This window comes from Cryphonectria parasitica, assembly GCF_011745365.1.
Source record: "Cryphonectria parasitica EP155 unplaced genomic scaffold M406scaffold_1, whole genome shotgun sequence".
Classification (NCBI taxonomy): Eukaryota; Fungi; Ascomycota; class Sordariomycetes; order Diaporthales; family Cryphonectriaceae; genus Cryphonectria; species Cryphonectria parasitica.
In genome coordinates, this window is record NW_024468909.1 from 1,330,704 (window position 1) to 1,346,500 (window position 15,797).

At 53.2% G+C, this 15,797-nt stretch overlaps 5 protein-coding genes across 5 annotated transcripts; 1 reads left to right on the top strand and 4 right to left on the bottom strand.

Annotated features, from left to right (window-relative positions):
- Positions 1-22: 22 nt before the first annotated feature.
- On the bottom strand, positions 23-2,251 carry M406DRAFT_343857 (putative MFS transporter; the record flags this gene model as incomplete). The annotated part of the gene is made up of 6 exons (XM_040921925.1): positions 23-1,156; positions 1,258-1,325; positions 1,408-1,602; positions 1,675-1,802; positions 1,870-1,949; positions 2,031-2,251. 6 exons carry the CDS (start codon positions 2,249-2,251, stop codon positions 169-171), a joined length of 1,680 nt encoding a protein of 559 aa, XP_040780760.1. The 3' UTR covers positions 23-168.
- Positions 2,252-3,676: 1,425 nt separating this feature from the next.
- Positions 3,677-4,858, bottom strand: M406DRAFT_335603 (uncharacterized protein; the record flags this gene model as incomplete). Its single annotated transcript, XM_040921063.1, has 3 exons — positions 3,677-3,702; positions 3,867-4,002; positions 4,109-4,858. The coding sequence occupies 3 exons, from the start codon at positions 4,856-4,858 to the stop codon at positions 3,677-3,679; spliced, it is 912 nt and encodes a 303-aa protein (XP_040780761.1).
- Positions 4,859-5,751: 893 nt separating this feature from the next.
- Positions 5,752-8,598, bottom strand: M406DRAFT_237847 (uncharacterized protein; the record flags this gene model as incomplete). The annotated part of the gene is made up of 2 exons (XM_040916068.1): positions 5,752-7,452; positions 8,560-8,598. Coding segments are annotated over 2 exons (1,740 nt in total), but the record flags the coding sequence as incomplete, so codon positions are not given.
- Positions 8,599-8,830: 232 nt separating this feature from the next.
- Positions 8,831-9,498, top strand: M406DRAFT_100586 (uncharacterized protein; the record flags this gene model as incomplete). The annotated part of the gene is made up of 1 exon (XM_040914912.1): positions 8,831-9,498. A coding segment is annotated over one exon (320 nt), but the record flags the coding sequence as incomplete, so codon positions are not given.
- A 2,427-nt stretch (positions 9,499-11,925) lies between these two features.
- Positions 11,926-14,430, bottom strand: M406DRAFT_66265 (uncharacterized protein; the record flags this gene model as incomplete). The annotated part of the gene is made up of 2 exons (XM_040924986.1): positions 11,926-12,228; positions 12,361-14,430. 2 exons carry the CDS (start codon positions 14,428-14,430, stop codon positions 11,926-11,928), a joined length of 2,373 nt encoding a protein of 790 aa, XP_040780764.1.
- Positions 14,431-15,797: the final 1,367 nt, after the last annotated feature.

The following is a 15,797-nucleotide window of genomic DNA, read 5'->3' on the forward strand; positions in this document are numbered from 1 at the left end:
AATTAAGGCTGGTAGACATAATCACTGGCAAAGCGTCGTAATTAATAGTCTATGTTGAAATTGATAAACCAAAATTGTCCCTACAGCTGGGAGAAGTTACTTCTTGCGCCATCAGGATTAAATCGTTATGAATCCCTGGCGCCCATCAATGAGAGGGATATGCATAACTCAATGCACCAGCCCCTTCTCCATCCTCAACCTGACCTCGTTCCAGTATTTCACTCTCGACGCCTCCCTGAACTTCTTCCCGAACCTGATCATGACCAAGAACACCGAACACACCGCCAGTCCCACAAAGGCCACGCTGATGAAGCAGTTCTGATAACCCAGCGTGTCGAGCCATGGGGTGATCCCATAGCCAATCGCAAAGCTCATGGTGTTGCGAACGATGATACAGGAAGCCAGCGCGTCGCCTGCGATTTCTCGGTACGAGTCCACCAGGTAAGCCAGCGAAAGCGTCACACCGCACGCGTTGCACAGAGAGATCAGGAACATGGCGAAGAGCAGGCCGAACCAGTGCACGCCATGTGCGGCGCCGACACCCCAGAGGATAGAGCCTGCGGGGAGGATAATAGTGGCGGCGGCGAACAGCCACAGACGTTGCTCTGGCTCAAAGACGCCCTTGTTGCGTCTTGCCATGCGGATCACGAACCAGTCTGAGAACACGCCTGTGAAAATGGAGGCAATAGTAACGCCGATGATACACGAGAGGTAGGACAGGCCGACGATTGCCGCCGAAAAATTGTAAGGTGCCCCGCCGAGGATGATCGATGCCGTGGCATTGAGGATGTTGAACCAAACCAGATATGTTCCGTACGAGAACCCGGCATAGAAGATGACCGGCCAGGATAGGAGCTTGAGGATCTGCCAGGCTCGCCAGTGCATGACGAAGGGGCGTGGCTTGTCCCACAAGGCGAGTTTTTCCACGTACGTCTTGCGCTTGTATGGGGTGCTCGTACCCTCGACGGGGGTTGGCGAGGTGTTTGTGGCAGGGTTCGTGGCAGTCTTCTCTGGGACTGCTTTCGCATCGCTGGTTTCGTCCACAGCTTCAGCTTCAGGTTGCGACGGCCACTGGCTGTCTTCAACTACACCCACCGTCTTCCTGTCGTAGTTTGTCTCCTCTAAACAGAAGAATAAGAATATTGACACGACGCCACTGAGAAGAGTCTTGCGTCAGCATTGTATAAGCCAATTTCCCCTTTTTCTCTTTTTTGTTTTTCATCTTTGTAGTATATAACTAGGAAAAAGGAAACATACCAAAAGATCGCCTGTATGAAGAAGCACCATTTGTAACCAATACCATCATTGATAAATCCCGTGATAACCTGTGTTTGATATTTAACAAGCTGCTCAAAAGGTGTCTTTTGCAAGTCGAGAACATTCTTCCAGTCCTAAGGCTTTACATACCGGCGCAAAGAAGTTGGACGAGGCGAGGAACCACGCATACCAACCCATATAAGTCCCCCTTTCGTGTGCAAAGTATAGATCCGTTATGGTCGTCTCGGGCAATGCCTCAATCGGCGCGGCGAAGAAGCCAATGACAATGTTTCTTGCAATCCACTGGCCCTCGCCCTTGGCATAAGGGCTCCAGACACTGATAGCCTGTACAGAGGTGAGCGCAAGAACGAGGATAAGAGAATCAAGATGACCGTGTGGCCTTCCGTAACTACTTACGCAGAGAGCAACAAGTGACACAAGGTATGTTATGCGCTTTCCGTACTGCAATGCAAAAGGCTGCCAGAATAGAAGACCCCACCCACACAAGAGGAAGAAATAGCCAGTGCCGGCGTTGAGGTTCGACACTACGTTAATGTCAATTTTAAATGAACCAACCCCACTGATCGAACCATTCGGGATGAAGAACCTTACCGCTAACATCAAGAGCAACAGACAGTGAAGTCTCCACAGAGTATACCACAGACAGGGCCATGCCGTTGAACCAAGTATACCTGGCCACCAATGAGCTTCAGTCCTTCCAGTATGTAGTAAATACAAAAGACTTTGGTATGTCGGCTCAAGGAGAGACTCACGCCAGGACACTTGCAAGGGCAAGGCGTTTTCTGCCGGGCGACCAGTTCAGAGGGTCATCAGGGTCGCTCGACGGGGTAGGCACGAGGATGATATCCTTGTGTCCCTTGGCATGGCGGGTCGCGAGGTGTTCGTCGAGGTCGACCAGCTGGATGGTGCCCGGGACCTGGGACTCGTCAATGTCGCCCAGGCTGTGGACCCCGAGGTCTGGTGCTAACGGCATGACGGCTTTTTTTTTTTTTTTCTCTCTTCCTAATATTTTTAATGCTACCTGTTGGATACCAGAGAGCTTCTTTTGTTGACTGCACTTCTCGATGTGCACGTCAGCCACACGGTCGTATCAGGCATTTATTGAGAGAAAGGTTGTCGAACCTGCTTCGAGTAGAAGAGGAGAGCCCAACCGACCGTCCGTAGCGAAGCTTCCTGATCGTCGCCTTTATATCCGGATACCCTATACCGAAGATAAGCCGCCGACGTCGTCTGAGTTATGGCAGCTTATCAAGAGCGACGCAGTGACCCCCTCCCTCCTCTCCGGACCGGATGATCATCATACAGCTATCTAGCGTGGCTGCAGCTCGCATTTTGGCGAGGGCGGAAGGATTGCCGTTAGGTAGTGGTACCATAGTACCATAACTAGTACATACCGTCAGAGCTCTGAAAAATTTCAGACCGGCATAGTTTAAAATCTCAAGAGGGTGGTACACGACTTTGGGTAACAAGGTGAACAGGAGAGAAATACATTTTCAGTTTTTTCTCAACGCCCTCTACGTTCAGGAACAAATTACAGGATTCAAGACTTGTTCAGTAGATCGGCATCTCGAGTATATCCCGTACCAAACATACTGTATCTGTACATGGATCCACCTCTATCTGTGCGCGCAGGACAGCCAACCCCCCACATAAATACTAAGGTTTCCCGTTAGGAGAAGCAGAATGGTTCCTGGGGGGGAAAGATAAGACAGAAGAATTTCTTATTTAAACTCTGCGCTCCCCAACTCTCCTACCTGAAGAAAGACAGCCAAGGAATACCTTGAGAGGTGAAATAATCCTTGGAGAGAAGATAAGATAGAAGAGGCTCTATTGTAAGCTTTCTGGCCCTCTATTCTCTCTACAAATCAAGTAAATAGAGGGCATCATTGTAAGACTCCCCGGCACATGCTCAGCGGCGTGCGGTCCCGCTGACGTATCTATCAGTGGTCTCTTGTACATACATATCCCTCCACCCTCCCACAATGAGATATAAGCACCCGATTATGTGAACACGATATCAACAATCTATTTAGCACCACAACCCATTCCAGGCTCGACCATTCTAGTGACAGTCACATGCATCGCATGCACACGACCATCAGCCACACGGCCGTTTCTTGCGCAGCCCTTCATTGCCTATCAAGTTGCTGATGTGCCTAGCTCTGCATGTGAGAAACAAGTCTTGAGACAAGGTTCTTACGAGAAAACTTCCAAAACAGGAATTTATCTGCGACACTTACATTGATTGGTCCTATTTAGAGTTTTGGCGGACAAGAGAGAGAGGGAAAGAAAGAGAAGAGAGAGACAAGCGGTGCAGGGACTAGAGGGGAAATTAGTAGGGAAGGCAAACAATGAAGCTCTTCACAGCTCGTTTGAATGATTATCAGGTCTCGCTCCACTAAGTAGATTTTGTACACATTAAATCTATACAAAAAGGAGCTGAAAAGAATAGCATCTAAAACAAGTCTTGTCGTGTGTCTATCCCCCTCTGTAGCCCTTCACTCTACGCTGTATGCTTTAAATCGCCGGATGCATGTGGCTAGCTCATATCTTCCCATCCGCAGCTTTCACGCTCTCGCTCTTCTTACCGACACTCTCAGCCTCCAACTTCTTATAGGCTTCCGTCCCACCCACGTCCTTCTCAAAGACCGGACGGAGTAGCTCGATGCCCTCGACGGTGCGGCCGTAGGTAATGCCGCCCAATCTGCTCACCGGCCGGAGGACCTGTCAAGATAGATGATTTAGCACGTCGTCAGCCAGCCATATAAATAATTTGTTCATTTCACGTCTTTGCCCAAACAAAGAAAGGCAGTTCATGTAATCGACATACCGCAGGGTCAATGATATTCCTCTCCTCATTGATAGCATCCTCCCGCACCCAGAACCGCGTGCCCTCCAAGACAGCCATCGTGCCGCTCATCTCCCCCGGCCGGCTCCGGCTCGCAAACTCTCGCACGCTCTCCAGCTTGGCCTCGATGCTAAAGATGGCCTCCTTCACCCGCGCAGGCTTCACCGTCTCGCAGTCGTACCCGGGCGTCAGCCCACTCACAGCCCACTCGCTGGCCCCATATGGCGCATCCACGCTCGTGCTGTTGGCCGCCTCGACGTAGTGCTCCGAGATGATGTTGATCGTGCACTCGCCCGTGGCGTTGAGGTTGTGCAGGGTGTGCTTGGCCTGCGCGGCGCGTTCCAGCGAGCTGGCGAACCCGATGATGAACAGCGGCGGGTCGTGGTTGATGACTTGGAAGTACGAGAAGGGCGCCAGGTTGGTGGTGTTGCCGTCTGCCGAGACGGTCGACACGAAGGCGATGGGGCGGGGGACTACGGCGCTGATCAGGAGCTTGTAGTTGTGCACAGGCGCGCGGCCCTCGGCGTACGGGTCGATTGTGATGTGTTTGGCCGTCTTGGCCCCGGGCCCTTCTGCGGCGGGCGCGAGGTCGTTGGCGCCGCTGCCAAAAGACCACGAGGGGGCCGGCGTCTGGGTGTACTTGAAGGTGGCGTCGCGGTCCCAGGGTGGGCGAGAGGCTTCGACGGCCTTGAAATCGGGGTGCGGGTTGCGCTTGATCTCGGATTCTTTCATCTTGAGGGCGGCGGTCGTCGTGTGGAAGGGTCGAGAGGTCAAGGCAGAGGTGGGATTGAAGGAGGAGGAGGTTCGACAGGAGGGGAGGGGAAGTCTTGCTAGGAGGTTGAAGGGTCTCGGCAAGTATTTCTGTGGAAGCATCAAGGATTGGATGTTGTGGTGGTCATATATCTAGAGAGAAAAGAGGGGGAAAGGGGAGATGTCTTGACTAAGAGAATTTACTTGTTGGAGAGGGCCAGAGAGGGCATTTGAAATACAAAACCCCTCTATCGGGAAGCTCAATCCGTAAATTGTTTCCAGTGAGGTCATGCACTCTTTTCCCCCTGTCGATGATTAGTAGATTGGTGGCCCGACCCCTCACCACCATCTGAATAGCGCAGTACTAGGTACTAATCACCCCGCCGTTGCCCCCACCTGCTGTGGCCAACTGTACATAGTACGTACTGTACCATTGCCCCCACCAGATAGACTATATACCGTAGTACATTGTGATAAGAATGCCCATCCTCACCAATGTCAAATGCTAAACAATGCGCATCTGAATTAAATTTTTTTTTTTAAGAATTATTTTCGTTGCAATTCCCCCATGGTATCTCTATATATCCTTTACACTTTAGAACACACCTCGAGGCTCTTACAGTTACATAAGTACAGTACAGTATTGCTCCCCTTCTGCCTGTACAAACCACTCCCAGGTGATTTGACACATAACCCGCAGCCCTTTGCACATATCAAGACAGCAGGAACAAATAGAAGAGTGCTTTCCATCCCCGAAACCAGAAAAACCGACATACTCCTTGCTTTTTGAGGATCCAAGACACCAACAAGCGAGATGTCAAGGCCACATAGATGAGGTGCGCCTCTTCTTAGCTGTTGAAAAGAAGACGAGACAATCACAGCAGCAGGCTTTGCCCACTCTCCGAGATCACCCACTCACACCCCAGCGGTGTCTCCATGAATGACTCATGCTCCCTCAGCTCCTCGAGGATCGTGTCCCCTATGGGCGGATCATCGTCCAGCGTGTCCTTCATATGTATAACGACAACTTTGACGCCTGACAGCTGCGCAGGGTGATCTCGGGCCGCGAGAACGGGGCGGAGGGGTGCTTGCGACGCTGAAGTCGTCCCGGGACTTGGGCTCGAGGTCGTCGTATGGTGTCTGGCCAGGTTCCCGACAGAGAGCTGCACTGCGGGCGCCGATGAGGGCGGGGGCGACTCGGACGCGGTCTTGGCCTCCATCCGCCCGTGCGGTGGCTGGCCGCTCAGCCAAGAGGCCTTGATGGTTCTCGGGCTGACCGGCTCCTCGCTCGTGGTGCTCATGTTGCCCCAATCACGCGTCACCACCTTCGTCGCCCTGCGACGCCCCGCAATGGTGAGGTCGTCCATCATGTCACGTTTGCGCTTGCCCCCGCGCCGGAGGTCCTCTGGCTCCTTGGGCTCCGTGGCCTGTCGGGTCTTGAAGGCCCTCACCTCCTCGGCAAGAGCCGTCATCTCTTGGATCAAGAAGGAGGGCGTCAGGTGGCCGAACAGCCTGTCGGTGGGCCGGCTGTCGTCGTAGCTGCACTCGATGAGGATGGCCTTCAGCTTGCCCGCCGCGATCTTAGGCGCAGCTTCCTGCCAGATGAGCAGGTTCCGGGGGTGCATCGATATGCTGTCGGCCTCAACGTCGCCAAAAATGAGGACCTCGGCGCCAGTCTCCACGTCACGTATAAAGAAAGAGCTGCTGTCGTACACGCACGGTATCTCGGTCGGACTGTGCCCGCCACTCAGGCTCAACCCGGCGGGTCCACGTCCTCCCGACGGGGCTCCAGACCCTGGAAGGATGGACTGGGCGCGCTCGTGGGCGAGGCTCAGCTGGTGCTGCTGAAAGTAGTTGGCGAGCCCCGGGCTGGAGGTGTGGTGTGCTATCGATCTGGGGCTGAGCATCCCTGTGCCAAAGGCCAGAGGTCCCGACGATGCATCTAGGCTCCCATAGCGGGTGTTGCTACCGCTGCCACGGTGGGGCTGCCTTTCTATGAGATGGCCATGGCTCACGCTCCACGTCTTGACCGCGAGGCCTTCGTTAAACTCGAGGTAGCCGTCAAGGTTGCCCATGGCTGGCGACCCGCCCTCGTTCAGCCGCAGGTAGGTGAAGAGCCCGGCGCCGTGGTCTTCGTCTGACAGATTGGGCCAGATCACGTTGTTGAATATGTGCGTCTTGAGGGCCTGTATCGTCGCAGGCAGGCCGGCGAGCTTCTTTCGCCGCGGGCCTGCTAGCCCTGCCGTGTTGATGACGAATCCGGATATGTGGTCGAGATGAGGATGTGTGATGAGATATGTGTCCACCAGGTCGCCCTGTATCCTCGCGGCGTTTGTTTTCGCCGAGGCAGAGTGCACCTTCAGCCCAGCAAAGGGACCAGTCTGTAACACGAATGGCAGCGCAAACTCCTCCGTCTTGCCAAGATCCGGTGGTTGTGTCTCCTCGAGGATGCGGGTGATGGCGCCTAAGTGCACGCCGGCGTCGACGGCCATCAAAGAGCCCTTTCTCCATCCCGAGGCTAGCGACCGCACGAGAAAAGCAGTGCAGTTGGACTCCAGCGGTCCTCCCTGCGAGCCCTGTTGTGTGACATGTCAGCAGTGTGAACCGGTGCGGTGCGTGCGCAACCAATGTGCTACTAGTTTGGCACCGTTGAAGAATAGTATAGTGACCAGTCAACTTTGACCGTTACAATCACTCCACTTCAAGTGAGCAGTCGGCGTCTTGACCATATTGGATGAGGCTGAAACTGTGGAGTTCCGATCTGGTGACGGATCTCGGGGAAAGAGAGAGTGTGTGGGCCTGCTTGGCCTGCGCATGGGCTGCTGGCAGGGGCGTTTGGCGGGACGGAGGGTCTTCTGAAAGAGAGACAGACACACACACGCAGAGAGAGAGAGGAAGAGCTATGGTGATCCACACCCGCCCAGATTCCTGGGTCTGTGTAGCCCTGGCCTTTGTCCACCGAGCGCAGGTCTTCCAAGTATCTGCAACCAGCATGCAAGCCCACAGGAGCACCGTGCCTTTGTTTCCCTCAGAATGACCCATCATGATGCGAGCGGAGCCATTACTTGATTAGGTGGCGGAAGCCGGGGACCTCTCTTTCCCTCTCTCAGAGGCATTACTGTGGGCGGCTGGAAACTCAGAGAGAAAAGCAGCCCAAACTTCGCGAACGATTGGCTGGTCATGGTTGAGCCTCAAAGATGACAGATGGTGATTGATAATGTTTCTGAAGAACACTAATCAAGCAGGGAGCCGAGACCGGAATCTCCAACCTGACCCTGACATGATAGGACAAGAATTGGAAAGTTTTGGGGGGGGGGGGGGTGAAGCGTCAAAAGTCCGGGTCCAAGAAAGCTTCTAGAAGATGAATCTACCCGTGGGCTGGCGGTTTTGGCTTAAACAGGCGCCGAAACAGAGCCAATCAAGTTGGTATGCTCCTCGACCTCCTTATTCAGACCAAGAAGAGAAGAAGGCTCTCTCATGCGGCTCGAGCGTTGACAGAAGGGAGGATATTGTAGAAGGCAATTGGGCGCGCATTGGGAATAGGAAAAGAGGAAGGGAAAGAGTAAAAAGAAGAGGAATGGGGGGAGTGGGGATCGGAATGTCTGACATAGACAAGACTGCAGGTGGAAGGACACAAATATAGAGCAGAGGCACTTGAAGAAAGAAAGAACATTGTAACTGACCAGTATAATGATCTGCAGCGCAGCTTCAGGAGCTGTTGCAGCGACGGGTGCTGCACGCGTATGTGCATGTGCATGCGCATGCGCATGCGCCTGCACCGAGCCTGTCAACCCGTCGTCGGCGATTACCGGCCCTCCTCTCGCCTCGCCTGCCATCGTCGCCACGGGCGTCCCTCGATTCGCAGCAGCAGCGACGACACGCCGTGGCGGGTGAGGGCCGTAGATCTCGTCTTTATAGATGCCAATGGAGAGGCGCATGCATGCGCGTGAGGGCGATCCAAAGTAGGGTGTGTGGGTGTGGGTGTGGGTGTCTGGGTGGGTGAGTCGTTTTGCCCGTCGATTTTCGAGGGCAACGGGCGGGTTTCCGGGTCTATAGGGCTGGAACCACTAACGGGCCTGAAGGACTTGCTTGGGGGGGGGGGGCGCGCTCGCGTGTGTTGGAGTGTTGGAGTGTACTGTGTGAGTTGTGCTCCACTTGGCTGCTGCTGCCTTGTCTTATCGACCCCGTCGAGACGCAGGAGATCTGGTTCTGTGAGACCCAACCAGCCGCGACTCTGCCCTGTAATACTGCGGATTGGTTGTTCAGGGACGTAACCTGACGATCTGCCAAGCTAAGGCTGAGCCCCTCGGGTGTGTTTTGTGTGGGCTGTTTGTTGTCCAGCGACAATGCGCAACCGTGATTTTGACTGGGTATTGGAAAGGGAGGCGACGAAAAGGGTGGATGAGGAGGAGGAAAACAGAGACAGAGAGAGGGAGATGGGGATGGATAGTATGGGATCTGAAAGTGGAAGGTATACTTGTAAATCTTGGAAGCGAAGGGCAAGTTAGGGCGGGCGAGGATGACGAGAGGCAAAGATATGTGCGCGGTGCCAAGTTCCTCGTCTTGAAGATTGTTAGAGAAAATCCAGGAACCACACATCAAGTGCAAAGCCACAATTACACAGCAAACCACCAATGTGCACACACATACACACATACACACACACCTTACAGAAAAGAAAAAGTTGAAAAAAAGAAAAGTACAAGACCCCGAAAGAAGAAAAGAAGGAAGGGGGGAAAACCCACGCCAGTCAAAGGCCGGGAATGATGCTAGCGCTGATAATGCCGCCTGTGAGCCTAGCCTCCTTTCCCAAGATGCTCCCCAGGGATTCCCTCCCTTCCCTCGAGTTCTTTCTTTACCTCTCTGCTCTTTCCTTCCCTCTGTCCTTGTCAGGATACAAAAAGCACGCAAGCATCAAAGTTACAAAGGAATTGAGAGCCGGACTCACGGCAGGACGGCAATACCAAGGGCCCTTGTTTGTAAGATAGAAGAAAGGAAGGTAGAGACGCATGAAGGTATCTGATGAGTGAAAAGGCTGGGCGAGGGGTGAATGATGTCGCGCATATAACCAGCCAGCAGCGTTCAGCAAGTGTCGTGTATCGAGGTTTCGTCTAGCCTTACGGTCATTCCCCCCTGCCTTCCCCTTCCGAGGACAAGGTGATCTTTTATCCGTAGGCTCTGGTCTACAAAAACACACAGAAATGCTGATTCTGCCGCTCTTGAATTATATGATGTTGGCGGGCGTTTGAGTAATCGAGTTCAGTGTCTCGGAAGTTTTGTGGGGGGGGGGGAGAGGGGTTACAAGATTGGTTTATTCGGGGCATTGCCGCAACACATGACTGATGTCGAGTGGGTGTTGTTTGTCTTTGATGCAATTTTAATGGCTTGTCGCAAATAAAAATGAGAGAGGGAGGTGCAGAGAGAGAAAAGGCCCTGGGCTTGAGAGATCCTGGCTTGCACGTGGCGTTGTGTCTTTATCCGGGGGCAGAGATCAAAGAAAACAATAACGAGTCTCTGCCGACCGGACAAGAAAGCTGCAGAGGGACAAAAAAGACTCGAGTCCTTGTCTTTCCTTTATACGACTTGTTGTCGCTGATGATGGCACCCAGCTGGGGACACCCTCTCCCCTTCTTCCAATCCCACACGAGACAGAGGCGCGGTCCGAGGTTCGGGTCCAAAGTCAGACGGGCGTGCCGCATGCGGGCTGGTGACGTTCAACCTTTAGAACTGACACACCCACCCACCACGGAAGCGTTAAGAGGGTGTGGGGGGGAGGGGTTGGTACTGATCGTCGAAATAAGAAACAAAATGTCCGTGTATAGAAGCCCCGCGCGGATCAGGCTCTAGAGGGGATAGTGGTTGAGACACCAAGAAGGAGAGGGACAGAGGAAATGTAAATAAATTCATTGATACCTGCAATAGGTGCCTTTTCTGCCTCTGGGGCAATGAACCTTAATGCCCTGGACCCATGTCGGAGGACCCTCCTCCATTAATCCACTTGTTGATCTTGACTCTTTTCTTCTTCGTCCCTTCCTGCTTAGCTGTAGTCAAGAACAGCAATAGCCAAAATCTATGGAAAAGGATTTGTTTGTATTCTGGGAGGAGAGTTTGCTACAATGTACTATAGTGTATTATGTACGCATGTACTTGGATCTAGTAGTGTTCCACAGCCTGTTGGAACGCCGCATGCGCATGAATAACCGCAAGGCCAAGGAGGGTTGGCCCCCTCGGCCTGCCCGGTGCGTATGCAGCACCAAAATGTGGAGGGGGGGGGGGGGAAGGTGGCTGTTGGTGGCAGGATCCAGACCAATATTTTGGTGGGGCCCTGAACTGCAAGCAGGTGGCTGGTGGGATCATCCTGGCTGAAGCTCCAGTGACGTCTGTCTCTCCCTCGCGCGCCATCAGCTGCAAATGAATCAAATGAGGAGAAGACGTGCATTGATCCCGTCTGACGTGCATAAAGTTACGACACTGAGGTTTTAACAGGTACCTGATCGGACGTGACAATCCTACTTGGTTTGCGCGCGTGTACGCACGTAGTCGAATATCAAATCACGTCATGAGATTCTTTACTTCATATTTGCGCACGTGCTGGGTCAGGACAAACTGCCAGTCGTCCCCCTTCATCGGCTGTACCGGTTACATACATCTCGAGGACTGGCATCACAAGACCAACTTCCAGTCGGCACCGCCGAGACGCGGCTTGCTTGATTGGTTGATCATTGTGTTACTCACATTTCATGCGCACGATAAGATTCACTGAGGCTATTTGCTTATGTCCAGCTGATTTGGGTGTGAATTATCGTATCATTTAGGGTGTATCGTCAACAAATAAAGGCTACTCGCTACCTACCAGACCGTGCCAGCCGCATGCACCAAAGAAGTTTTAAAACAATGCTCTATCTTTTTGGGACATCAAAAGGATGGTTGTCTTTTTTTCCCTTTTCTCTCTGGTAAAAAAGACGAGAGAGAAAGGCGTGAGTACACTGGTACATAAACAATGGGCATAGATGGAGTATGGGAAAGACCCGAGTTGACCGGCAGGTCACTCAATCAGCGGCGCCATCCTGGCGAAGAGCGTCAAGAAGGAGAGCATCTAGGCTGTTCTCGCTCGTCTCCGACACCGCTGAGGCTCGTCTGGAAGGGCCCCGGCCAGCATCATTGGCAGAGCTTCTTCGTGTCTGGGAACCGTTGTCTGAGATCTTACCAGCCCGAATTCTCGGCGACCGACGCCTAGGTGACTTCCGAACGCCAGCCTGCGCCGCCCGATGTCTAGGGGTCTCGGCCTCCTGCGTTTGTGAAGCGCCCGCGCCCCGCCTGCCGGGATGACTGCCAGCGCGAGGGATGCTCACCTGTGTATCATCCCCCAGCTTAGGGTCTACAGCAACAAGAAATTGGTCGACGGGGGGGAGAGGCGGCATGGGCAGTTCAGCAAGCTCAGCTTCAACCAAAGGACCCAAGGGATAGTCTATGTAGGAACCTACCGGCATGTTGTCGCCCCGCTGCAGCGCATGATTGTGCTGCTGCGGCACGTAGTTGTCCTTGTATATAGCATGGTCATCAGCATAGCCGTCAAGGAGGTTTAACGGATATGCAGGCTGTGCCGCGGACGGCTGGGCCTGCAAAGGCTGAGCACGTGTGGGACCATGTGTGCGTATTCTCTTGCGGGGCGACTCGGGCGCGGGATCAGGCTCAGGCACAGCAGCCGGCGCGTTCTGACCTTGCTCTCGCTGGGCCCGCATCCGCTTATGTGTCTCGACCTGCTTACTGACATCACCCACGAACTGGTCCAGATGGTTGGTCAACTTACCGCCAGCTTTGAGCTTCCTCTTTCGCTGAATAATCTTTGTAGAGGGGTTCTCGAGATGAGCCGCTGTGAGACGATGGAACAAGTGATCCTTGTCGTCGAGCACGAAAGGCGGGCGCGTCACAGGGTCCGGATACGTTGCCGTGAAGGCATGCCACCTAGAACCGATCTCCTCAACCCATGCCTCTATAACACCCTGCTCCAGGTCGTTCAGGGCCATCGGGTTGTTGGCCTTCGGATTCGTGGTAGCAGGAGGCTCGTGGCCAAACTTGCGATCTTCAGGGACGACAACTACTTGAGGGTCGCGGAAGAGCTCAATTAGGTTGACCTGCTGCTCGAGGCAGTAGAGGTGCATGTAACCTGCATTGTGGTAAGGGTTCAGCCAGTCTCCGCTCTCATCCTCAAACTCCTGGATGCAGATGCGCACCTGGCCTTTCAGAATTGTCCCGCGTTTGTCAGGGCAGCCTTGAAAACGACACTTGAAGCTCTGGCCACCTCGAATATACCGATGGTTGGCCTGGGAGGGTTGGATCTGGATGCGCAGGATAGGACGACGGGTCTTGTCAGGCCGCTGTGCCGCATACTCAAGGTACTCCAGGAACTCGTTGGCCGTGAATCGCAGATTCGGCTCAAACTCGACCCCGCTGTAGTTGACTACTTTTCCGCTGTATGGCAAAGTGAGCGCAGGAAGATGACTGATGGAGTAATAGAAATCATTTGCAATTGTCGTATCCTTCATCCCGCGCTTGTCTGGTACGCGGCCGTGGTTCCGGGGAATGTGATGCGGGTTAACAAAAGGTGCGATAGTTGATGGTAGCGGTGGGCGGCCAGAATTGTCTGAGCGAGGGCCTGCGCCCTTGGGCGGAGCATTCGCTCTCGCCGTCGGGGGGGCTTGCCTGGCCGGTGAAGCCGTCGTTCGGGATCGGGGCCGCTGAAGATTCTGTGCACCTGATCCCATGTAGGCGTTAGTAGAAGATAGGGCCTGTGGAGCGGCTGGCGTCCCATATTGCTGAGCGCCCGGCGCAGGCGGGGTCTGATAAAGCATAGGGTCCACAGGAACAGGAGGAGCATGTGATTGTGGAAGCTGCCGGAGTGGCTGGTGCTCAAGAAGGTTCAGCAGAGGTGGTGAGGACGGCGCAGCAGCAACAGGTGTGAGGTATGGCTGGAATTCCTTAAGGTTATCAGACCAGGATGGTAATGCCAGACCATTGAGGCCAGGTGGGAGTGTCTGATGTTCAAGAAGGTCCGACAGAGTCGATATGCCTTGAAGCTGCGGAGTGTCCTTAGGAGTCGGAAGTGTAGCAGGTGGCAGGGCATCTAGAGGAGCGACAGGTCCTTGGGCCGGCAGCGGCAAGGCAGCGGCTTGCTGGTTCGCTGCGCTCTCGGCATTGAAGTCCTGGAGGAGAACATCCCAGGCAGAGTCCCAAATGATCTCCTTGGAACTCTTTCTGCCATTCTTGTCCTGGACAGTGATGGAAAGCCTGGACTGGTTTGAGCCAGCGCCGGAGCTACGGCGAATTGTTATTACAGAAGCATTGCTTCGTGGCTGGTCTGTGGGTGGTGACGGCTGAGTGAATGGCTGGCCAGCATCGAGGAGGGTGTTGGCCTCAAGAACATCTTTTAACCACTGAGGGATATCGGGGTCAGGTATGGCGTTGAAGTCCACACCCTCGAGACCATCCGCAGTGATTTGCAGATCAGGAAAGACCACCTCATCCGGGAGGTTAGGCTGCCGATCTTGTGACATGATTGCTGAGTCGCTGGGGTCGAAAGTTGAGTGGGCATGGAACCTTTTTTTTTTTTTTTTTTTTTTTTTTTTGGAAGGATGGAAGTATGGAATGACACGAAAATTTAAACGTCGAAAGAGCTCCAGCCGGACATGAGGAACAATCTGGTTGTTATAGGGCCGAGGACAAAGAACACACATTCATAGCAACAGTAAAGTTGCTATTATGTGCGAGAAACCAAGAAAGAAGTTGTTTCCAAAGCCTTGTGCCATAAATAGCCCAGATGCACAACGGTATTGTTGAAGCGAAATCTTTTGATCGTCAAAGGCGCGGGCTGGAGCATCTCATTGAGAGATATGAAGCTGTAAAGAAATAGTAAGTATCTGGGACGATACCAGAGGGGGCTGTCCAGATCCAATCATGTCATCCTCAAAGGAAAGGAAAAAGAAGAAGAAGAAAAGCCAGGGAAGAAAAGGAAACGGGAAAAGAGAGTGCTCCTCATGTTTTTGCCTATCATCAACATCAGCAGTGTTGCCAAAGATATAGCTGACGGATGGATAGAAATTAGATTGATGAAGCAAGGTGTCAGAGAAGAGAGCTCAATGCATTTTATCAACAGGGCAGTATTCAGAACAGGTCTGTGAATGCGAAATTTCTCATCATACGGGGTATGTTCAGATAGGGAGGGAGGTGATGTACTGACCATGATGAGACGCGGTTGCTGTCTTGGAGGCATCTCACGTGCCCCCCGTTAGCCATGATAGTGTATCACAGCATTGTTCTTTCGGGGACAAGACATTGCAAAGCCACATTGCAAAGCCACACCTGTCTTTGCTAGTGCCGTCAGATGTGCTAATCAAAGCATTAGTAGTATCCGTTGTTGGGGCCATGAGCTGATGGTAGTCATCGTGACCAAAGTCTGCAGAAAACTTCTTTCGTGGAAATGAACAGCTTTGACTTGCGTGAGGAATGCTCGAGCTGGACCTAGAAAATCGCACCACGATTTAACCAGGTGGGTGGGGCTCGTGTCTGGGGTTGATCTAACTGGATCGGGCGTTAGTATCATAAATACAAAGCAGTTTGGGCTCTGTGGAAAATCCCATAGCACGGACCGAATGCCCCGTTGTAGCACGGAGCACTTCGGTAAGTACTTAAGTATGCAGGTACGATGTACTATGGTAATCCGAGTGGCCATGCCACTTTCACCATCTCCGAACCTCCAGGTTTTCAGAGCTCGAAGCTCTCTATACACTTCTTCTCACGTATACAAACTACTATGGTACTGTTGTGTTGCTTTATTTAGAGCGCTACTGTCCAAATACCTGCGCGCATACACTTCCTTCTCTTAAATCAGCCCGGTCACCCGAGAAAGACCCCAATTTGGTGG